Source organism: Rhamphochromis longiceps, linkage group LG15 (assembly GCF_057381845.1).
Source record: "Rhamphochromis longiceps isolate RC_006_pf linkage group LG15, R_longiceps_female_GT1.1, whole genome shotgun sequence".
In the NCBI taxonomy this organism is placed as follows: Eukaryota; Metazoa; Chordata; class Actinopteri; order Cichliformes; family Cichlidae; genus Rhamphochromis; species Rhamphochromis longiceps.
Genome location: NC_140571.1, coordinates 24,123,573 through 24,143,732, shown reverse-complemented (window position 1 = coordinate 24,143,732; position 20,160 = coordinate 24,123,573). Strand labels below are relative to the sequence as shown.

General features: G+C 40.7%; 1 protein-coding gene across 2 annotated transcripts in view; it reads right to left on the bottom strand.

Moving 5' to 3' along the window:
- The window catches only part of galnt14 (UDP-N-acetyl-alpha-D-galactosamine:polypeptide N-acetylgalactosaminyltransferase 14 (GalNAc-T14)), a 266,824-nt gene that overhangs the window by 67,251 nt on the left and 179,413 nt on the right, over nucleotides 1-20,160 (bottom strand). For both annotated transcript variants that reach the window (XM_085383098.1, XM_085383097.1), the window contains exon 5: nucleotides 12,819-12,884. In XM_085383098.1, the coding sequence (XP_085239224.1) occupies nucleotides 12,819-12,884 (66 nt within the window). The remainder of the gene's footprint in view (nucleotides 1-12,818; nucleotides 12,885-20,160) is intronic.

Below are 20,160 nucleotides of genomic sequence, written 5' to 3'. Positions count from 1 at the left end.
TAATGCCACTTTTAGATTTACTATTGCATCATTAATATTATTAAAGCATCTCCTTAATATTGAAATTGTTGATTATATGAAGTAATTACATATTGCTGGTAGCTTTACATAAAGTGATGCAGTTACTCCATAAAAAAAAAAACTAAAAATGTTGTGGAGTGGAACAACATTTGCATTGATTAACAAAAAAATCCAAAACATTTGGAAAAAAAAAAAAAAAAACAACAAAGGAAAAAGATAACTATTGATAAAAATACAACTAAATAAACAAAACAATTACGGTGTTTGTGAAATTGTGAAATATGATTCATAACGCTGAAAAAACGACTACAGTATGATACAATCATCAGTTCAACATGGTGTTGTTGTGCCAACTCAAAAGACTTTTGGTTAATTTCAGTCTTCTGTAAACAACAGATCTAAATTTGTAAACAACGTAACAACATTTAATCATCCAATCACAATTAAGAAACAGCCATAATTACAGCGAGCACAAATGGTACTGATAGTGTCGATTTACTGCACCTTTCTCAGTCCCATTTACAGTCTCATACACACTTTAACATTGAAATGTTGTGTACAGTGTTCACTTGGATACCGTCGATATTGAACTTAAAGCCCTCCCAGCTTTTCTTTGCTAAATTGAAATCCTCCGCGTTGCCGTCTGAAATTGATTCTTTTCAGGGCGGCAGATCGGATAAGACAGTATATACTCAAGTTTCATGCTCACAAGCTGTGACTATCAGTTAAACACACACATCCTCCATCCGCTCGCTATAAATATACACGAAGACTTTCATCGAAAAGGCCCCACAGCAGCAGAAGAACAAGACAAAGAATATTTCAGGCACTGGTGAGAATGGAACCCGTAACCTTGGATGTATTAGTGCCTTGCTCCATTTATTGACACCACATTTCTTGCTTTCACTTTCTTTCACTTGCTCTCGCAGTCAGTCAGCAGAGGGGAAAATCGATGCAGTGCTCTTAGAGGGCCTGTCAGACATGGACACAACCTTTTAACAGGCGCATCACTCTCTGCATTTGTGTGTCTGTATGTGTGTGTGTTGGAGAACAGGTTTGCGTATCCATCTTTAAACAAGTGGGAGAGAAAAGCAAAGAAGGGAATGGAGCAAAAGGCCAAATGTGTGCGTCAGTTAACTGCAGTTGTGTTTTAGTAAGACAAAGACAGACACACACAGAGTGTGTGTGTTTGTGTGTAAATGAGCCTGTTAAGGAGGTCTCCCTGACGGGGTCCAGTGTTCCCCTCTATTTGGACTAAATGGTCTAATCGATACTCCCTGACACGGAGACGTAATGTGTGTGTGAGTGCGTGCACTGTTGAATATGTGTGCGGTACATGCCCACAGAGGAGTCTGCATTGTTGTATGTGTGTTATTGTGATAGTGCTGGGGCCCATTGTGAATGTGTGTGTGTGTGTGTGTCGGTGACATTGTACAAAGGGCCGTGAAGTTTCACGCGGCGCCGTTAGGCCGAGGCTCAGCCAATTAAAAATCCCATTTCATCCTCAATAAGGCTTTATTTTCTGGATGGATGGACACACACACACACACACACACACACGTACCCAGACACATAAACTGGACTCACATACAAGCAGGGACACACACACACACCCACACACCCACACACACACACACACACATATCTGCACTGACAGAAGTGGACGCCCATTTACTTAGATACACACACACACACACACACACACACACACACACACACACACACACACACACACACACACACACACACATCTGCACTGACAGAAGTGGACGCCCATTTACTTAGATACACACACACACACACACACACACACACACACACACATCTGCACTGACAGAAGTGGACGCCCATTTACTTAGATACACACACACACACACACACACACACACACACACACACACACACACACACACACATCTGCACTGACAGAAGTGGACGCCCGTTTACTTAGATACACACACACACTCACACACACACACACACACACACACACACACACATCTGCACTGACAGAAGTGGACGCCCATTTACTTAGATACACACACACACACACACACACACACACACACACATCTGCACTGACAGAAGTGGACGCCCATTTACTTAGATACACACACACACACACACACACACACACACACACACACACACACACACACACACACATCTGCACTGACAGAAGTGGACGCCCGTTTACTTAGATACACACACACACTCACACACACACACACAGTGCATGGCGGGCTGACTTTGTACAGAGGAGAGTGTTAATCTACACCGATAACTCTTAACTGTCTCCACCTATCAGATGTGGGTCTGTGTTTGTGTAGACACCTTTTATTTGAAGCCAGTGTAGTGAGGACATTTTGGCCAGGCTTTGAAACTTTAAAGGGCTGTTTGAAGGTTAACATCTTAACAGATTAATATCAGATAAGAAAATGCATAATGTCTTTGTTAATGTGTCTTCACTATTGTACAAATGGACATTGTTGTGTGCTATTGGACTTCTACGCTTGAGTGGATCCATTAGAGTTGTAAGAAGTGAGGGCATTTTGTCTGGCAATTGATCCAAAGAGTGCATTATGCTTGAAAAGAACTAGTTAGTACAAAGTGCTGTCTGTCCAGTTTAGCTGTTATGAATGGCCACACTTGATGGCATCATGAAAAGCCCCATGTCATTAAAAAGGATAATCATATGCTCTTCACAAAGAATTCACTATGTTGTATTTGGTTGTAGACATGAAAAGCGTGAGTGATGGCACTTTTAGAGAGAAGTTCAAACCCTGCTCTCCCTTTTCTGTGCTGCATGAATGGCTTACATTGGTGTAGTTGTTGGTGTGTCAGTTTTAGAATACTACCAAAATTGCTGGCGAGATACCTTCCAAAATGTGAAGCTGGAAAGGTGTCAATATTGTTGATAACGATAGCAACTGTGACTCAAGGGGTCATCCACCAGCAGTTTTCATATTAAAGTATCCTTAGACAAAATTTCAGAAACTGCCCCATGTGTCATTTGTGTATGAATGTATGTGTAGAGTTGGTGTATGAAAGTACAACGTGTTCTTATTCAGGACATCAAACACTACCTTTCTGCCAGAGCCACTGGCATCTTGCAGATACACAATAGGTGTCTGTCAGCAAGGTACTGCAGAAGTGGATCTCATTCTTAAGTCTGTCCATATGGGCACTTTGAAAGAGATCCTGAGGTTGCAGTTAAATACACTGTATTAAAGCCAGACTAGTATGTCAGCCCTGCTGATACTGATATACTTACTGATATATCAGTATCAGGATTTATAACCGTGAATAAAAAATGCAAAAAGTAAAAAAGAAATCGGAGAAACAGCCTTATAGGTGTTGATACTGCATAGTTTGTCCACAAGAGGGCAATTTGCAACTTCCCTCTTGGCAACATGGGATATAACAAATGCAATAGCCAGCTGATCTGATGTACATATACGATATAAACATATACACATTTGTTTAAAACCACCAAATGATGAAAGTGTGAGCGCCAATGGTTTCCTTCAGACAAGAGTGTATTTCTAAACTTAGCCAAGAAGTTATGGTCATCTGAAATGACTAAACAGTTTTGTTTTTTTGGCAATTTTAATTTTAAACCTAACTAAATAAGATTCTACCTCTTAAATGTAACCACATTTGGTTATCTAAAAGCCTGCTGCTTTGCAACGATCACTAGCTGTGGTTGCCTCCAGTGAACATGTCAACCCAGTGTGGTTAAAAGGAAACACATCTAGACTAAATCCTGGTGAAGGAATTGTCTGTCTGCATATGTACCTGAACTAGCATGGTCTGTCCTACCTTGGCAGTGTAGCGGCAGACATTAGGCTGCAATAACAGCTGCAGATTGGGCTGCAGCCATGCCACAGGTACAGGTTGGAGCATCTCATCTTAATAACTTCATCCTCTATCAACAATAGTCTGATTACAAATGGCACTTTCATGCAGCACCTCAGACACACAGTCCAGCATTCAGCATGTTTACAGCCCGGCTTCAGTCAACATTACTGCCAGGTGGCAATGATGACAATGTCACACGCCCACTGTTTTGTTTTGTTTTTTCTATTCTGAGACCACTGGCTTGAGAGTGCAGTAAACTGAACCAATTATCAAGCATGTAAGTGAGTTAATTTGTGTTTAGTAAACGAATGATCAATTGTACCACTAATGAAAACCAACTGAAAAGGAAAATTACTTAGAATATCTTTGGGTTTTGCCAAATACAAAGCTCCAAACTGTGGTCTCCTGGTTGGCAAACTTGAAACAAACTTGATCGCTACCCATCCTATTTCCATTTGTGGGATTTGTTGCATCTTAAAAGAGAGCCCTTGTGTTTCAGCATACAATATTTCAATGGCAGGTGCATCAAGGGGCCAGTGCCAATGGACTGTATATATATATATATATGCAAGACCAACAGTATTTGGCATTCTAGGATAAAGATGCACTGAAATTGCTTTGAGCTGTCCAAATTACCAGAGCAAAAAGACTCCATATAAAGGAAATCAATTTACAATTTATCAAGCTAGGTGGGAAAATTAGAGTTCACGTCTGGAACGTCTCCAGACTGGAACATGTATTAGGTAATGTCCGACGGGAAAGATTCTTAAAATTCAAATCTAGTTAGGCACCATGGCAAAATGCTAGATGGAAAAAAAAAAGATTTAGATTGTAATGCACACACATAAATCGGGTCTTTTCACACATTTCACAGTGTGTTTTTGAAGCTAGCAAGGATATTCATACAGTTGGGGGGTTAGCTTTTTAGGGCAAGTACTAAAGCGCTTCATTGTTTAGATATAGTTTTTTCTAAAACAACTTGATGTTTGGATTAATGGTACATGCCAACACTGTGTTCTCACAAACGTGCACGTACAACCACCTGTGTTTGTGTGAGTGTGTCAGAGAAGACATACAGTATCAGGCTGGTGTGTTTTTTATGGCCATTAAAAAGACAATCAAGTCAGAAAGCCTGAAGCCATAAACTATTAACTAGCTGAACTGATGAACCCTGCCGATGTCTATGTGTGGGTGTGCGTGTGTGTGTCATTGTGTGATCAGCATGACTGTGCTATAATGAAATCCTTCAGTGACAGCATGTAGGACAAGTGTTCCTGTTGTTATAGAGAGAGACAGAGAGGTGAGTGAGAAAGAAAGAGGGAAACTATAAAATGCAAGCAACAGAACAGCCAAGCGAGATAAATTTAAAATATGAGGTGAAATAAAGCATCCAGCAAGAGGAAGAAAGAAGGGAGAAAGAAGAACACAGAGAGAGGTATTAGTGAAGTGGAAAGGGGACTCGTATTTTCAGACGTTTTAGTGCAGTAACCGGAGTTCAAACGGCGCTGCTCTCACCGAGGCAACAACAAGCATGTCAGAAGTGGTTTCTGAGTGTTTTTTCCTTTAGTTTGTTCCTGTAAAAAATGCTGCCATTTGATCTTCAGAAGCAATGAGATGTCTGAAAATGTTTCTATCACTTTTCAGAGGAACTGCACTGAAAGTAAGCTGTAGCAAAGACTTGATCAGAATACTCCACAGATGATGCTCCACTAGAGGGATTTGTCTTCTGCTGTAAAGGTCCAACATCAGTGGGCACCATTTAGAAATATTATTACTGTAAAATGGCTTTAAATATCTTTTTTTAAACCCCTAATATCACTGTCAAACAATAACAATGGGGAAAAGGAGCCATGTACCATCGAGAGCCAGAAATTACTTTGTTTTTCACACTAACTCTACGGATGAACTTTGTGTTAGTCTGTGATCTCTATTTGGTGGTGGGGGGGGGGGGGTGTTTTTCTTATAATTGCACCATGTTGTTATTTTACACTATATTTGAACTCCCCTTCATCTTTTGCAAAGTGCTTGCTATGATCCAATTAGTGTTATTATACTGTATATAAAATGGTGGCTGTAATTACTAACACCCAATAAGTTGTACATCTTTGTAACAGTGTATCACTACAGAGAAATTTCTGGCTGCCCTCTAATCTACCTTTACCATCATTTTATTATTACAGCTTTGGTTCTGACTGAGAAACAATTCATCCTTTTCTTTGGCTATTAGTCAGATAACATCACAAACTAGTATTCATTTAAAACTGCATCAAACATTTACATCATAGGAGGAGCAACTAATACAAGCCAATCTGTGACTTTAGGACATCTGAATCCTGACTGACGTTGGTCATGACACACATTATTTTCATATTTCTTTCATTATGAGTTTGTGTCCATGAATCATTGCATTTAAATCACTTTATTAGGCACAGCTGTTTATCTGCTTGTTAACATGGATGTTTAATCAGTCAGTTACATGTTAGCAACTCAATGCATTTAGGCAAGTAGACATTGTAAAGACAGCCTGTAGGCGTAGGCAACCTCTTAGGACATATTGGGCCTCTAAGTACCAACTGAGGATTGTTTAAGCAACACAGCCCAGCAGAGTATTGTTGCTGACTGTGTCGATCCCTTTATGACCTTAGTGTACCCATCTGCAAATGGCTTCTTCCAGCTGGATAACGTGCCATGTCACAAAGCTCAAATCATCTCAAACTAGTTTATTAAACATGACAGGAAGATGACTGTACTCAAATGGCCTCCACAGTCACCAGATTTCAATCCAATAGAGCACTTTTGGGATGTGGTGGAAGGGGAGATTTGCATAATTGACGTGAAGCCACCTAATCTGCAGCAACTGTGTGATGCCATCATGGCAGTATGGACTAGCCTTTTTCTGGCCACCTTGCTCAATCTGTGCCATGAAGAATTAGCATCACTATTCTACTTCTAAAAATAATGAGCATCGGCTAAACTGTAAACAGTCAATTCATTCAAGGTCACACGGGTGGAATTAAATATCTGTACTGTTCTGAATTATTTAAAATTATTCTCTATGGAATGGAGTAACACTTAAAACAAAGCTCTAAATTATTCTGACCTTTCTAACCTTTTAATGACATTCTTTCCACTTTTGGAGATGGTCTGTCCAAATTAAATCAAAATGATTTGCATCATTAGAATATGTTTAAATGTCTTTTCATACTGACCATTTCAGGGAAGACCATCATCATACTCTCAACGTATTAGCCAAGCTGTGCTGTGCTTATCCAACAGAATTCATATTATTTAAGTCTTCATCTGCAACCCTTGCATGTGTTTGTATTGTTTTAAGGGAATCGCCTACCATTGCAATGCAGATGATAGACAGTTGCACCTTTCTGCTAAGCCCAACAACTCAACAGTCTCTCCTACCTTTTCTGCCATTACTAATTGGATGTATACAAATTTTCTATATCTCAATTCTAGTAAAACTGAGGTTCTAGTGTTTTGGACCTGCCAGTTTCTCTAAGGAAGTCACCCACTCTCATTTACGTCACCTCAGAAATACTGCTAAAATAAAATCTTTACTCTGATTCAATCATCTGATGCTTTTGAAACACATTTTAATTTCCCCCACTTTGATTACTGTAACCCACTTTTCACATATACCTCTTGGTCCTTTGTAGCGCATCTCCCATTGTTGCAGAAAGCAAGGCTGCTAACAAAAGCTAGCCACCACTCACATATCAAACATATTTGTCAGAGATTTACAGTTAACAAACATCCACTTTAAAGCCCTATTATTAACTCATAAAGCTCTACATGAAGATGGCCTGGCTTATATATCAGAATTACTTAGACCGTACCACAGCAGCCAACTTCTCAGATAATCTCATCAACATCTTCAAAAAAAATTGTTCCACACACTAAATAAAACCAGAGGGGATCAAACTTTTGACGGTGTAGCTCAGAAAGTTTGGAACAGCCTCCCTCAGCCTATCAGGTCTGTTGAATCTGACTTGCGTTAATCAACTGCTGAAAACTAATTTTTATAGGTTAGTGTTCCCTTAATCTTTCCCCCTTATTTTATGCCACAATGTACATCTATTTTCATTTGTATGAAAGTGCGTATGTTGGAATGAATGCGTGACCCTGTAGTTCATTATGTCTGTCTTATGGAATATGCATGCTTATTTTTATTGTGTGGCTTTTACTCAAACTGTGAAGCACTTTCTAACTGTGTTCTCAAAAGCGCTATACAAATAAAGCCATTATTTTCTATACTATTTTGTAAGTCTTTAAAGCAGCTACCTGTCTGCTAGGGGTGCAACGATACTCGTATCGATATTGAACCGTTCGATACAGTGCTTTCGGTTCGGTATGCATATGTATCGAACAATAAAAATTTTTAATTTATTTGATCAACTTTTCTTCTGACGATGCTGTCTGTGTTGAGAGCTCAGTGGATCTGCGTTCGACTACTCCGCCTAGGCTGCACTGTCGAGCTAGCAAGACAGAAGCTAAGCTTGTTGCAACATGGCAAATTGAACCTCCCCCACCCTCATTCAGATCTGGCCTTTGGAACTATTTTGGTCTTCATGTGAAATATGACCCTGAAGGTAAGCGCGTCATGGACAAAAGTAAAACAGTATGTCGGATGCACCACGCAATGCTCAATTACATGTGTGGGAACTACTTCGTTAGCGCAGTTAGCTCGTTAACGTGTTGACGTCGTCCAGCCCCACGCACGGGGTGATCTGTGGTAGCTCGTTAACGGAGATTTGCCGTGTCCTTGGGGGGCTCAACCCAGGGTAGCGGTCATGGCCAATTAGGGGCTCTCTGTTGGCTCTTAGGTGACGGTTTCCTCGTGGCTGCGTGCAGCGGGGCTAGGGGAGGGTCTGTGCTGACGGACGTGGGTTACTGACCTGGTAGCCTGGCTGCCCCTGGGTGGGTCCGGGATGGGCGTGAGGTTCTGGGGGCGCTCCGGCTCTGGGCTGGGGCCCTGGCCGGGCCTCGGGGGCTTGGGTCCTGGTTGGTGTGTTGCCGGGGTTGTGGGCGGGTGGGTGTATGGGGGCCCAGTCCTGGCGCAGGGTGCCGCCGGTACGTCGAGCCACCTGGGGGGCTCTTCAACTGGTGGGGGAGGTTGTCACATCTTGCAGGAGCTTTCCTCTCTACAGGAACTCTCTCTGCAGGAGGTGGAGATACAGGAGAGGTGGAGGAAGATCTCAGCCTGGTTGTCTATTGTCTTATGTAGTCTGGAAGATGAGTGGATGATGGGGTGGGTGCAGTTTTCTCTGTGGTGGGGTCGGGTGGGCTGTCCCGGGCTCTGTGGGGCCGGGCGGCGCTGCTGCACTGGGCCCCGGTCCGGATGGGCCTGGGCCTCCTTTCCCTGGCGGGTCGCGGAGTGTGGGAGTGCCTACTGGGGTCAGCGGGGGAGCTGGCCCCAGGGAGGGGTCACTTGCCCCTCCCTTCCTTCCCTCCCCATCTCCAGCTGCCTCCCTCTTCCTGCTCCACCACAACCACCCACACATGCAGGGCCTTGAAGTAGGGTCACCGGGGTGCAGAGGAGGCTACCCCCCCCTGTTCCCTTCTGGCTGCCTCTGCCTCAATTTTATCCCACAACTTAGACATTCACATTATTCACACTCTCATTACACATACATATAGGATCTTGGGGGTGGGCACGATACACGGAATCCAAATTACCATCAGGGTGTACACCTCACCCCTGGTGTCGTTGCCCACCTCTCAATTTTAAATACACGTAGACATTGAGCGCTATCAGGAGGGGCTATGCGCTTACCTGCTGCTCTCTGGCAGGTAGCTCCATGCCCTCCTGGGTTTTAAATGCACCTTAGAACACACATGCATCAACACTACAATGAGCGGGTGGAGGGAGGTTTGGAGTCTTCTCTCACCCCCGTTCTCTGCGGCCTGCTGGAGCGGGGGTCCTAGGAGGAGGAGTTGGCCGTCCGACTGGGGTCTGGAATGTGGGGCCTCCCTGCTGCTGCGGAGTCGGGGCGGTCTGCTTCTCCCCACCACAGGGAAAAGGGTAACACCACCTGGGTCTGGGTGCAGTTCCCCCCTCCAGGGGCAAGGGTACCTAGACCCGGTTCGTAGAGTACGCTTGGGGAGTGTGATTGTGTGTACAGCGTCTCTTTATGTCTGTCTCCACGTTGGTTGAGTGTGGAGTAAGTGCATATGAGAGCATGAGGGTAGGAATGGATGTTTGTATCTGTGTGTGCCTGTATGTCTGTGTCTATATGTCAGGTTGGGTATCAGACGCCACCTCTCTGGGGACATCTCAGGCCCTCCAAGGTTTGGAGGCCTATCTCCCCCCACCACTTCCCCTGGTGGACTCCCTCAGACATCGGTGCGTTGGTGGTTCTTTGTGTCTGGCGATGGGCATCCAGGTACACACCGGCTCACTCCTTGGCGGCCGCTTATCGGGGCCTGGAGCCTGGGGCTCGCTCGGGCCACTTCGGAGGTGGGGTGCCCCCGGCCTCTCGGCCTGGGGCTCGGTCACTCAGGCACAGCTGGCTGCCGGCGGAGCTCAGGGGTGCGTCACTGCAACTCCCCCTGGCTTCTGCTCCGCGGCTGTTGAGTGAGCCCTCATTTGGGACTCTCCTCAGCTCTTTTTGGGACAGTGGCGCGGCTGTCCCTCTGTTGGTCTTCCTTGGTCTCTTGTGTTCTGGGGGCCTCTGGATGTCTGGAGTTTTGATCTCCTCCATACCTGCTTCATGCCCTGGTGGACGGGGCAGTAGCTTCCCACACCCTCTAGCAGATCATTACATGAAGGAACCTTTTAAATACAAGCACGTCCATGCTCACAGGTGTACACACGGGTGATCACACACGCAAACTACACCCTTTTTGGCTCCTACCTCAAAGCACACTGTGCGCTGTCGATCTTACAATAATGTTTAATATTTAGTATTTACTGTCATATTCCCATATATCATTGTGATGTTGTTTATTGTATTGCTCTCGTTTTCTTCTGCTTGTTTTCTTTTTTCTTTCTCAACAGGTGATCCAGGTGATCGATATATGTATTTTTTTTTCTTGCCCATTCTGTTGGTTTTTGTTTTTTGCCCTTCTCCCCCGTCCCTCTTCTCAGCTGATTTTCTTTCCCTCTTTCTTTCTCCCCTTCTTTTCCCCAGTCAAGTCTGTCCCGTATTCAGCAAGTGAAAATAAAATAAACAATAAAAGGTGAATCAAATGGACCATTACGGCAAGGCTGGGATGGTCAATTTGGTAAAGTAAATCCGTTGGGCATCTTTCTTCGCCTTTAGACAATAATTCTGATGGCAAAAGAGCCAAACGGGACAGGCAAAAAAAAAAAAAAAAAAGGAGATTTGCTGTGTTGTGGCATTAACGTCATTTCAGATTAATGCTGACAGCATTAGTGGGAACACAATGAATATGACTGCACATTTACGCCGACATCATCCTAGTGCAAAGACAAGTGGAAGCAGACAAAAACAACAAGCACGCATGCTACAAACTTTACCCGAGTCATTTAGTCAGCCGTTAGCACATGATTCTCCTCATGGGGACCTGATATGTTTAATATGCTGCTGAGAGTGTACCCCAGAAGAAGTGTATAGTATAGCTTTTATTTTGGAAAGAGCCATTTCTCTGTAATAAACTCTCTTTTCCAAAGATGAGTGATTTCTCGATCAGATAGATTTATTATTTTCTCCCCTTGTTGTTTCAGCAACATTAAATTTAAAAACTGTACGTTGGAGTTAAAATATATATTTATAATTTTAATAAATGACAAATTAAAAAAGCATGAACATTTTCTTGTATCGAAAAAATATTGAACCGTGACACCAAAGTATCGAACCGAACCGAACCGAACCGAACCGTGAATTTTGTGTATCGTTGCACCCCTACTGTCTGCCTCAGTATGTGTCTGTACTTGGGTCTATTTTGTGAATTTGCTTCTAACAGTGGGGTGTAGTAGTTAAAGTGCAACATTCAGTGGCAAAAAGTTAAACGATTAAAAGACCTGAATAAACCACAGCATGCCACCTCCACTATTGTTTTAGTCAAATAAAATGTTCTTTCAGCCCGAAGTATTTAATCCATTTCAATTCCTTAAAAATCATGCACATACCAAACATCTTCAGTCAGCTACAGTGGAAGATTATATATGTCTTAAACCTTTTTCTGGCCATTAACCATTTCTTTATTCACAGTATACTCCTGACCCCGCCATATTGTCAAGCTGTCATGTTAATTTATGTATTCCATTCATTCGTATTCTATATTTAAGAGCATGGAGGCAGCTCCAAATGGATTATATGGAAAAATGATAAGCATAGCCATGACACATGACTGTATTAACCATTAAAATGAGGAACACCATCCATATTTAGTGTGACTGAGGCTTTAACTTCAAACTGGTTGTCATCTGTGATTAGGTTATTTATAAATTTTCTTTTTTCTTTTTTTTTTAAATTTCAGCATATAAGCTTGCTTTTGAATTAATGTATGTTTGGTTTGAGATTGTGGAAGACATTTTCTTTTCTGTGACATTTTTTTTTATGATAGCTTGCCACTCTGGGCTCTATTTCAGTAGCTCTCCTGTCACTTCAATTCACTTCAGGTCATTTCAGTTCTGCAGTTCAATATGTAGCCAGAGATGAATGAATCAATTTCACTTCACTCACTGTCTTTCTGTCTGTCCACCCGTCTCTGTGTGTTTATATACAGCATGGGATTGTTTAGGCAGAGAGTTTTCAGTACCACCAGTGAAATTTATATTCTTTATACACACCCTGAATAACACCTTTTTATACACATACACACACAAATCTAGCACACCGGTGACAAATGAGATGCCAAAAAATCTACAAAGAACATAAGAATGATTAAGCATGCAAATTTATACACACTAGCATGTTAAAAATGCTAATGAAATTTTTCAAACGCAACTGCTTCCATACCTTCTCGCTTGTTGTTGCGAAAGCATTTAACTTTGGGCAGTTTGGTGAGAAGCTGGCAGTCACTCTCTGGGAAAGAGAAAAAAAAAACAGCATGAGCAGAATACGAATAATAGAAGGAAACATTGTGTGCCGTGTAATGTATATCTTGATAATTTCTTTGAAAGTCTGCAGAGAAACCAAATAGTAGCCCACTGAAAAAAATGACGACAATTCAAAGCTTAAGGTTTGACAAGTTAGACATTTGTCTAGTTGCTGTTCAGCCGGCTGTGAGGTCTCCACTGAATTTCTGAGCTGTATTTCTTTTTTTTTTTTTGTATTTTGTTCTTTTTTTTTAATAAAACTGTCAAAAATACTCTGGTTGAAAGTCTCAAAATGAAAAGAAGAAAGCAGAAAAAATGAATCACTGGTGTACAATATGTGAGTCATTTAATGAAGTCAAGTTAAGTGAAATTAATATTAATGATTTTTAGAACAGGAAAATAGTGAATGTACTTACAATATCAAAAAAGGATTTCAATAGCGTTCCATTATAAATTTCAGAATAATGAGTCAAAGATTGGAAGAAAAAAAAACTAGAGAAGAAAGAGAAGCCGTCACGGCTCAAAAAACTGGAAAATGTCATGACTTATGATAATATGATGAGTATGTTCTGTCTTACATTCCTAATCACAATGGTGGTGGGATCTCAAAAGATTTCTTAACAGTTAGTTTTTGTTTTTCCCTGTAAGTGTTATTGTTAAAACTTTTCTGAAATATGTTCCTGCAGTCAAATTAAAAATAAACACATTTTCTTCATATTAATATTCAAGTTATTTTCTGTGCTCTATTGTGAGTAACATATGGGTGCATGACATTTTCAGTTTTTAAAAATTATTATTAGTATTATATTTTACACAATATAACAGCTTTTTCTCAAATGGTTTTGTATGTGATGTTTTGTGTATAGCGACCCTGAATGACTTAACACCTCCATCAGAGCGCTCTGACCCAGAAACAATGCCCCATGGTTGTTCCCCTCTCCACTGAACTTCTCCCTTCAAGTGGACAAAATATATGTGACCAAGAGCATATGCACTTTGATCCAAGCAGAAAGGTTTTGACTCAGTTTGGGGATAAATTCTTATTGTTATTTTATATGGAATTTGAACTAAAACAACACAGTTTCCAAAAACCTTAAAGTTCAGACACACCCCCATAAATATTTTTTGTTTTTATATACTAATTTGGCTCTGTGGTTCTCTCTCAGCCTGAGATGCCCTGCATGATGAAAAACAAAATAACCTTTGTTGGGAGGTAAATACGACAGACTATGGAGGAAGTGGAAAACATTCAGAAGTGACACAAATGAAATAACATAATAGGTTTTCTTTTTTTTTTTTCTGCAACGTGATAAATGGAGAAAGATATGTAAACTCCAGACTCTATGTTTGTTTATATGTATGTCTGTTTGTTATTTTCTTTACTGTATGTCCACAATGTCAAAATAACCTAATAAAAATCAAAGAAAAAAAGAAAAAAAAAAAGAAAAAAAAGAAAAACAAAATAACCATATAAACAGACACTAATGTTTGACAAAGCTCGAAAGGTTGAGAGGCATTCAAATTTTAATTGCAAGCATTGGTGTAACAGCATCTTTGCAGAGCTAGAAAAGTTTGTGTACTACTGTTCCACATGCCTTAATGCTGACTGGCTGCAAAACCCTCAAGGTATGCACAAAAGGCCAGAGAAGGTGGAGTTATGTTAATATTATTAATTGGGTGTTGGCATCAGTTTCAGTTTCAGTTTGGATTAGTCTTGGCTAATATCAGGTTAGGGAAAAAGCACGGAACTAATGGGCAGTTGTATGGTCAGTTCCTGGTGTTTTTGATCTTTTCCTTGTTTTTGCTAGGACTGCAAGTCCCTTATTTGTATTTGGTCTTTGTAAGTAATTCAGTTTACACTTTCAATATCAGTTTCAATTTAAAACTTTATCTTCTTCTATATTAGGATCCTTTGAGGCATGTACATAGGAACCGTTACATGTTTGGGGGCTTGTCCAGGATATGCACACATAACCTCTGAACCCACATACTGTACCTGCTGTGAGGAAAAATATAACCAGATATTTAACATAATTTGACTATAAAATCAGTCATATTCATATCTGAAATCATCCACAGCATTTGTTGGGGCAGGACGAAGTTAAGCTTAAAAACAATGAGGACAGGTCAGCTTGTCTCAGCGGCAGCTGATATCTCAACCTATGGATTCAAATGGCAAACCTCATTTATGGCTCACTTTAAGCTATATTAGTCTGCCCATGATCTGCAAGCCACTTTGCAACCCAACTCTATCCCAGCTCCTCATTTCAAGCTTTTTCAACATACTGACTGTTGGCATATACAGTGGGGCAAAAAAGTATTTAGTCAGCCACCGATTGTGCAAGTCCCCCCACCTAAAATGATGACAGAGGTCAGTAATTTGCACCAGAGGTACACTTCAACTGTGAGAGACAGAATGTGAAAAAAAAAAATCCATGAATCCACATGGTAGGATTTGTAAATAATTTATTCGTAAATTAGGGTGGAAAATAAGTATTTGGTCAATAACAAAAATACAACTCAATACTTTGTAACATAACCTTTGTTGGCAATAACAGAGGTTTACTATAGGTCTATACCAGGTTTGCACACACAGTAGCTGGTATTTTGGCCCATTCCTCCATGCAGATCTTCTCGAGAGCAGTGATGTTTTGGGGCTGTCGCCGAGCAACACGGACTTTCAACTCCCGCCACAGATTTTCTATGGGGTTGAGGTCTGGAGACTGGCTAGGCCACTCCAGGACTTTCAAATGCTTCTTACGGAGCCACTCCTTTGTTGCCCGGGCGGTGTGTTTTGGATCATTGTCATGTTGGAAGACCCAGCCTCGTTTCATCTTCAAAGTTCTCACTGATGGAAGGAGGTTTTGGCTCAAAATCTCGCGATACATGGCCCCATTCATTCTGTCCTTAACACGGATCAGTCGTCCTGTCCCCTTGGCAGAAAAACAGCCCCATAGCATGATGTTTCCACCCCCATGCTTCACAGTAGGTATGGTGTTCTTGGGATGCAACTCAGTATTCTTCTTCCTCCAAACACGACGAGTTGAGTTTATACCAAAAAGTTCTACTTTGGTTTCATCTGACCACATGACATTCTCCCAATCCTCTGCTGTATCATCCATGTGCTCTCTGGCAAACTTCAGACGGGCCTGGACATGCACTGGCTTCAGCAGCGGAACACGTCTGGCACTGCGGGATTTGATTCCCTGCCGTTGTAGTGTGTTACTGATGGTGACCTTTGTTACTTTGGTCCCAGCTCTCTGCAGGTCATTCCCCAGGTCCCCCCGTGTGGTTCTGGGATCTTTGCTCACCGTTCTCATGATCATTTTGACCCCACGGGATGAGATCTTGCGTGGAGCCCCAGATCGAGGGAGATTATCAGTGGTCTTGTATGTCTTCCATTTTCTGATGATTGCTCCCACAGTTGATTTTTTCACACCAAGCTGCTTGCCTATTGTAGATTCACTCTTCCCAGTCTGGTGCAGGTCTACAATACTTTTCCTGGTGTCCTTTGAAAGCTCTTTGGTCTTGGCCATGGCGGAGTTTGGAGTCTGACTGTTTGAGGCTGTGGACAGGTGTCTTTTATACAGATGATGAGTTCAAACAGGTGCCATTCATACAGGTAACGAGTGGGGGACAGAACAGCTTCTTACAGAAGACGTTACAGGTCTGTGAGAGCCAGAGATTTTCCTTGTTTGAGGTGACCAAATACTTATTTTCCACCCTGATTTACGAATAAATTCTTTACAAATCCTACCATGTGAATTCATGGATTTTGTTTTTCACATTCTGTCTCTCACAGTTGAAGTGTACCTCTGGTGCAAATTACTGACCTCTGTCATCATTTTAAGTGGGGGAACTTGCACAATCGGTGGCTGACTAAATACTTTTTTGCCCCACTGTAAATACTCTTCCCGTTACACTATTGTTGTAATTAAGTCCTGTTTGTGGACATTTTACGTCTTTGTACCTACCTGCTTAAGACGACTATTATACTGTATATTAACATCAGCAAAAGTAGAACATATAGACAGTCATTACCTCCTATGCAGATTAGATCCAGCTACAGCTATGCTTGCTTAATTATAAAATCTTCTTGGTCATTGTCCTCAGGGGCTGTGTCCACCACAGCATACATCTCATGGACTGCCCTCTCAGCTGTTTGCAATGATAGAAACATATTTTTGATAATATGCTAAGAAAAATTAAAAAAAAAAAAGCAGGTCATCTTTTTTCTTTCCAGATTTTTCAGTTGAAAAATGTTCAACTTCTCATAAACAATTATGGCCAATGCTGTCATTTTTTAACCAGACTTCCATTTTCAGTGGCAAAAGGGTGAGTCAAATACTTCAGTGAACCAAGATCACGTCCTATTCGCACTAGTGCTGAACAATGGGGACTTTTTACTGCTTGTATGAAAAGTTTGGCTTGCAGGACGATTTAGTTTGCAGTGGGTATAGCAGGTAAACAAAAGTCATCTAGACTCACGGTTTTTACAAGATATTACTTCCTTGGATATTCTGTATCATAGCAACGAAAGAAATACTTCATCTCCAGATTGCTCTCAAGCACTCGCAGCTGGCATTTTTTAGCTGCCAGAAGAAAAAGAAATCTCTTTGGTGCACAGTTTAAAGCAGATCGGATGAACAGTTGTCGAGATATATAGATTTATAGGACAGCTCTCTGTGGAAACATATGGCAACAATAGTTCTTGAATGAAAGAGGAGAAAGCTAAAAGTGCAAGAGGTTAGGTGGTAGTACCATAAATTATTGGATAATTATTATTATTTTTAAATAGAAGTGATATTATAAATGTATCAACTCTAGTACATCAAGAAGAAGATTTTTATGAGAGTTTATAATCTAGAGAACTGCCTCAACATAGGAACAGTGAACAAGACAGAAACGTTAAGTTGATGTGCTTGAGGAAGGTAGTAAGAGAAAAGTTGTTTATGATAGGTCAAATATCCTAAAACAAATCACCGCAAATAAGCAAAGGCAAGGCATTAAACTTATTGACTCACACCTGTGTGGGCGGCTGGAAAAGTTGTTTTCTCTTTGGCTATGTATATCAGCATGCATATGCACTGGTGATATGGTTGTATAAGTGTATATGCAGTATTATTAACACTGATTATCTGTCGGTAGTTGATTTGCACATCCATCTGTGGTTGTTTACTGGCATGTATCTGTCTCCACTGCTGATTGCATCTATTCACTGTTGCCTCACCTACACCAATCATGTCTTTATAGTCTAAATCTGCTGTTATTTAACCTTCATCACTCAGGTTTTCACTTCTGTCGCTCTCAGATTGGTGAGTTAGAAAAATGTTTTAACAATTGCATGTTGAAAAAACATTGGAAAATCACGAGTTATTAATGAGACACAAAGCCTGTTCTACAAAGGTTGTACGGGTTTGGGGTTCATGTTTTAACTTTCATGTTTAAAACAACCTTTTTGTTTCTATTTGCTGTTTGGTTTGTAATTGACCAGTCAAACAGGCTAAAGTCCCCCAGTGCAGTGTGATGAATCAGAAAACACAGTTTTAAGTAAATTATAGCACAAATTATCAAAAAGCATGTTAAAGTGGGCATACAGTGTCCTCGGTGTCATGGTTGGTCTGTCACTTGTCATTCAGTCAGTCTTTTGAGACTTGTCATTCTCAAAACATACAATGGGTGATAGCTAAAGCCATCTTTTATTTACAGTGTTTCCTAACATTGCAAACAAATGCACACATTGCATGTTGAGCGTTTGAATATAGATGTTCTGTAGACTTCTTTCTTAAATGTTTTAAAAATACTGTGAAATATTTTGTATCTGCCCATGTTCATTATGAAATGTAATAATGTAGAGACAACATGAAAATTGGTTTAGCTTCTGGATTGCTTTGATTAATGATAATGGAATTAAGAAAATATAAGAAGACTATAAGAAACCTTCAATTAATCTAGCTGCTGCTCAAGGCATGTTAGCATTATATTACATCCTGCTGCTCAAGGCATGCATTGAGATTTAGCTACGGGTTACTAAACTTGCAACAAAGATGCATAACATGTCCTGTGATGCATATAGCCTAAATAAAAAAAAAATTAAAATGAAAAACCAAAAATATCACAGGGCTTTTTAAAGAGACTCTTAGCTGTCAGTAAATGGTTAGAAAGTCGTTAATATAATTGAATTCCTAAGAACATCTGAAATTACGATGCTTTGGGGAAATGGCTCTTGGATTTCAGAAAGTTCACAGAATTTTACTATCATCCTATCTTTAAGATGCTTTTGGGAAAACTGGCTGGAATTGCAATTTGACAAATTGATCTTCAAAACACTCAGCTGCCACATATCGTTAAGTGAAAAATCTCCCTGCGCTGATTTTGATCTTATTCAAATTTAAGAGGGACGCTGAAGCACTCACTGTGGTTATTTTCTCTGCTACGTGCTCATTAAGCCTGAAGAGGGAAAAAAACACCTAAACACAAGTTTTTTGTTGGTGCCTCTATCGTTTTCTTAAAAAATTCTTTAATTGTGACTTAAAATTATAGTGAGGAGCATAACTACACTTGAAGCAGTTGAGCAGCCTTTAAGAATAAACTGTGTGTCGGTGAAACTGGAGAAAGTTGCAGGAACAAATCAAATCTTGTCAGGCAGCTTTAGCTTCTCCTGAAGCTGCTGTTTCCAATGTAAACCATGTAGTGTTCAGTTGCCTGTATATTTGTGCTTTCCTTATCACTGCTTTACTCCCTGACCACAAAAACCAAAGTGCAGACACTTTTTCTGATCATATCAAAGTCTGCTGGCCAGAATTTATTTCCTAGCAGGAGTGGACAGAAAACTGAAAACTACAAACGACTGCACCTCTTAACATACTATCTTACTAGGTCTGCAGTAACATTTTGAAGCTATTTATATTTGACTTCCATTATATTCTGCTCTTGGACATACTGTAGTTTTTATTCCACTATGCTTCTATTTAAAACAAATCATATGATCCTGGAATATTAAACCATTTTACTACCCCTAGTAGTTATAATTAACTCCACTATGACCAGCTAAAGCATTAAACTGTGGCTGCATATTCATTTGACACCAATAATGATCCAGTGATTGATATATTACTTTGAATAACCCTTTTGCTTAATGAGCAATTTAATTTTTAATCTTTAGGGGAACAGTAGCAAAAATAGGTCCCTACATAAATACTCTGATCATCTCACTTTTAATTACGCAAATCAAACTGATTTATAGGACCAGAGACCATTTA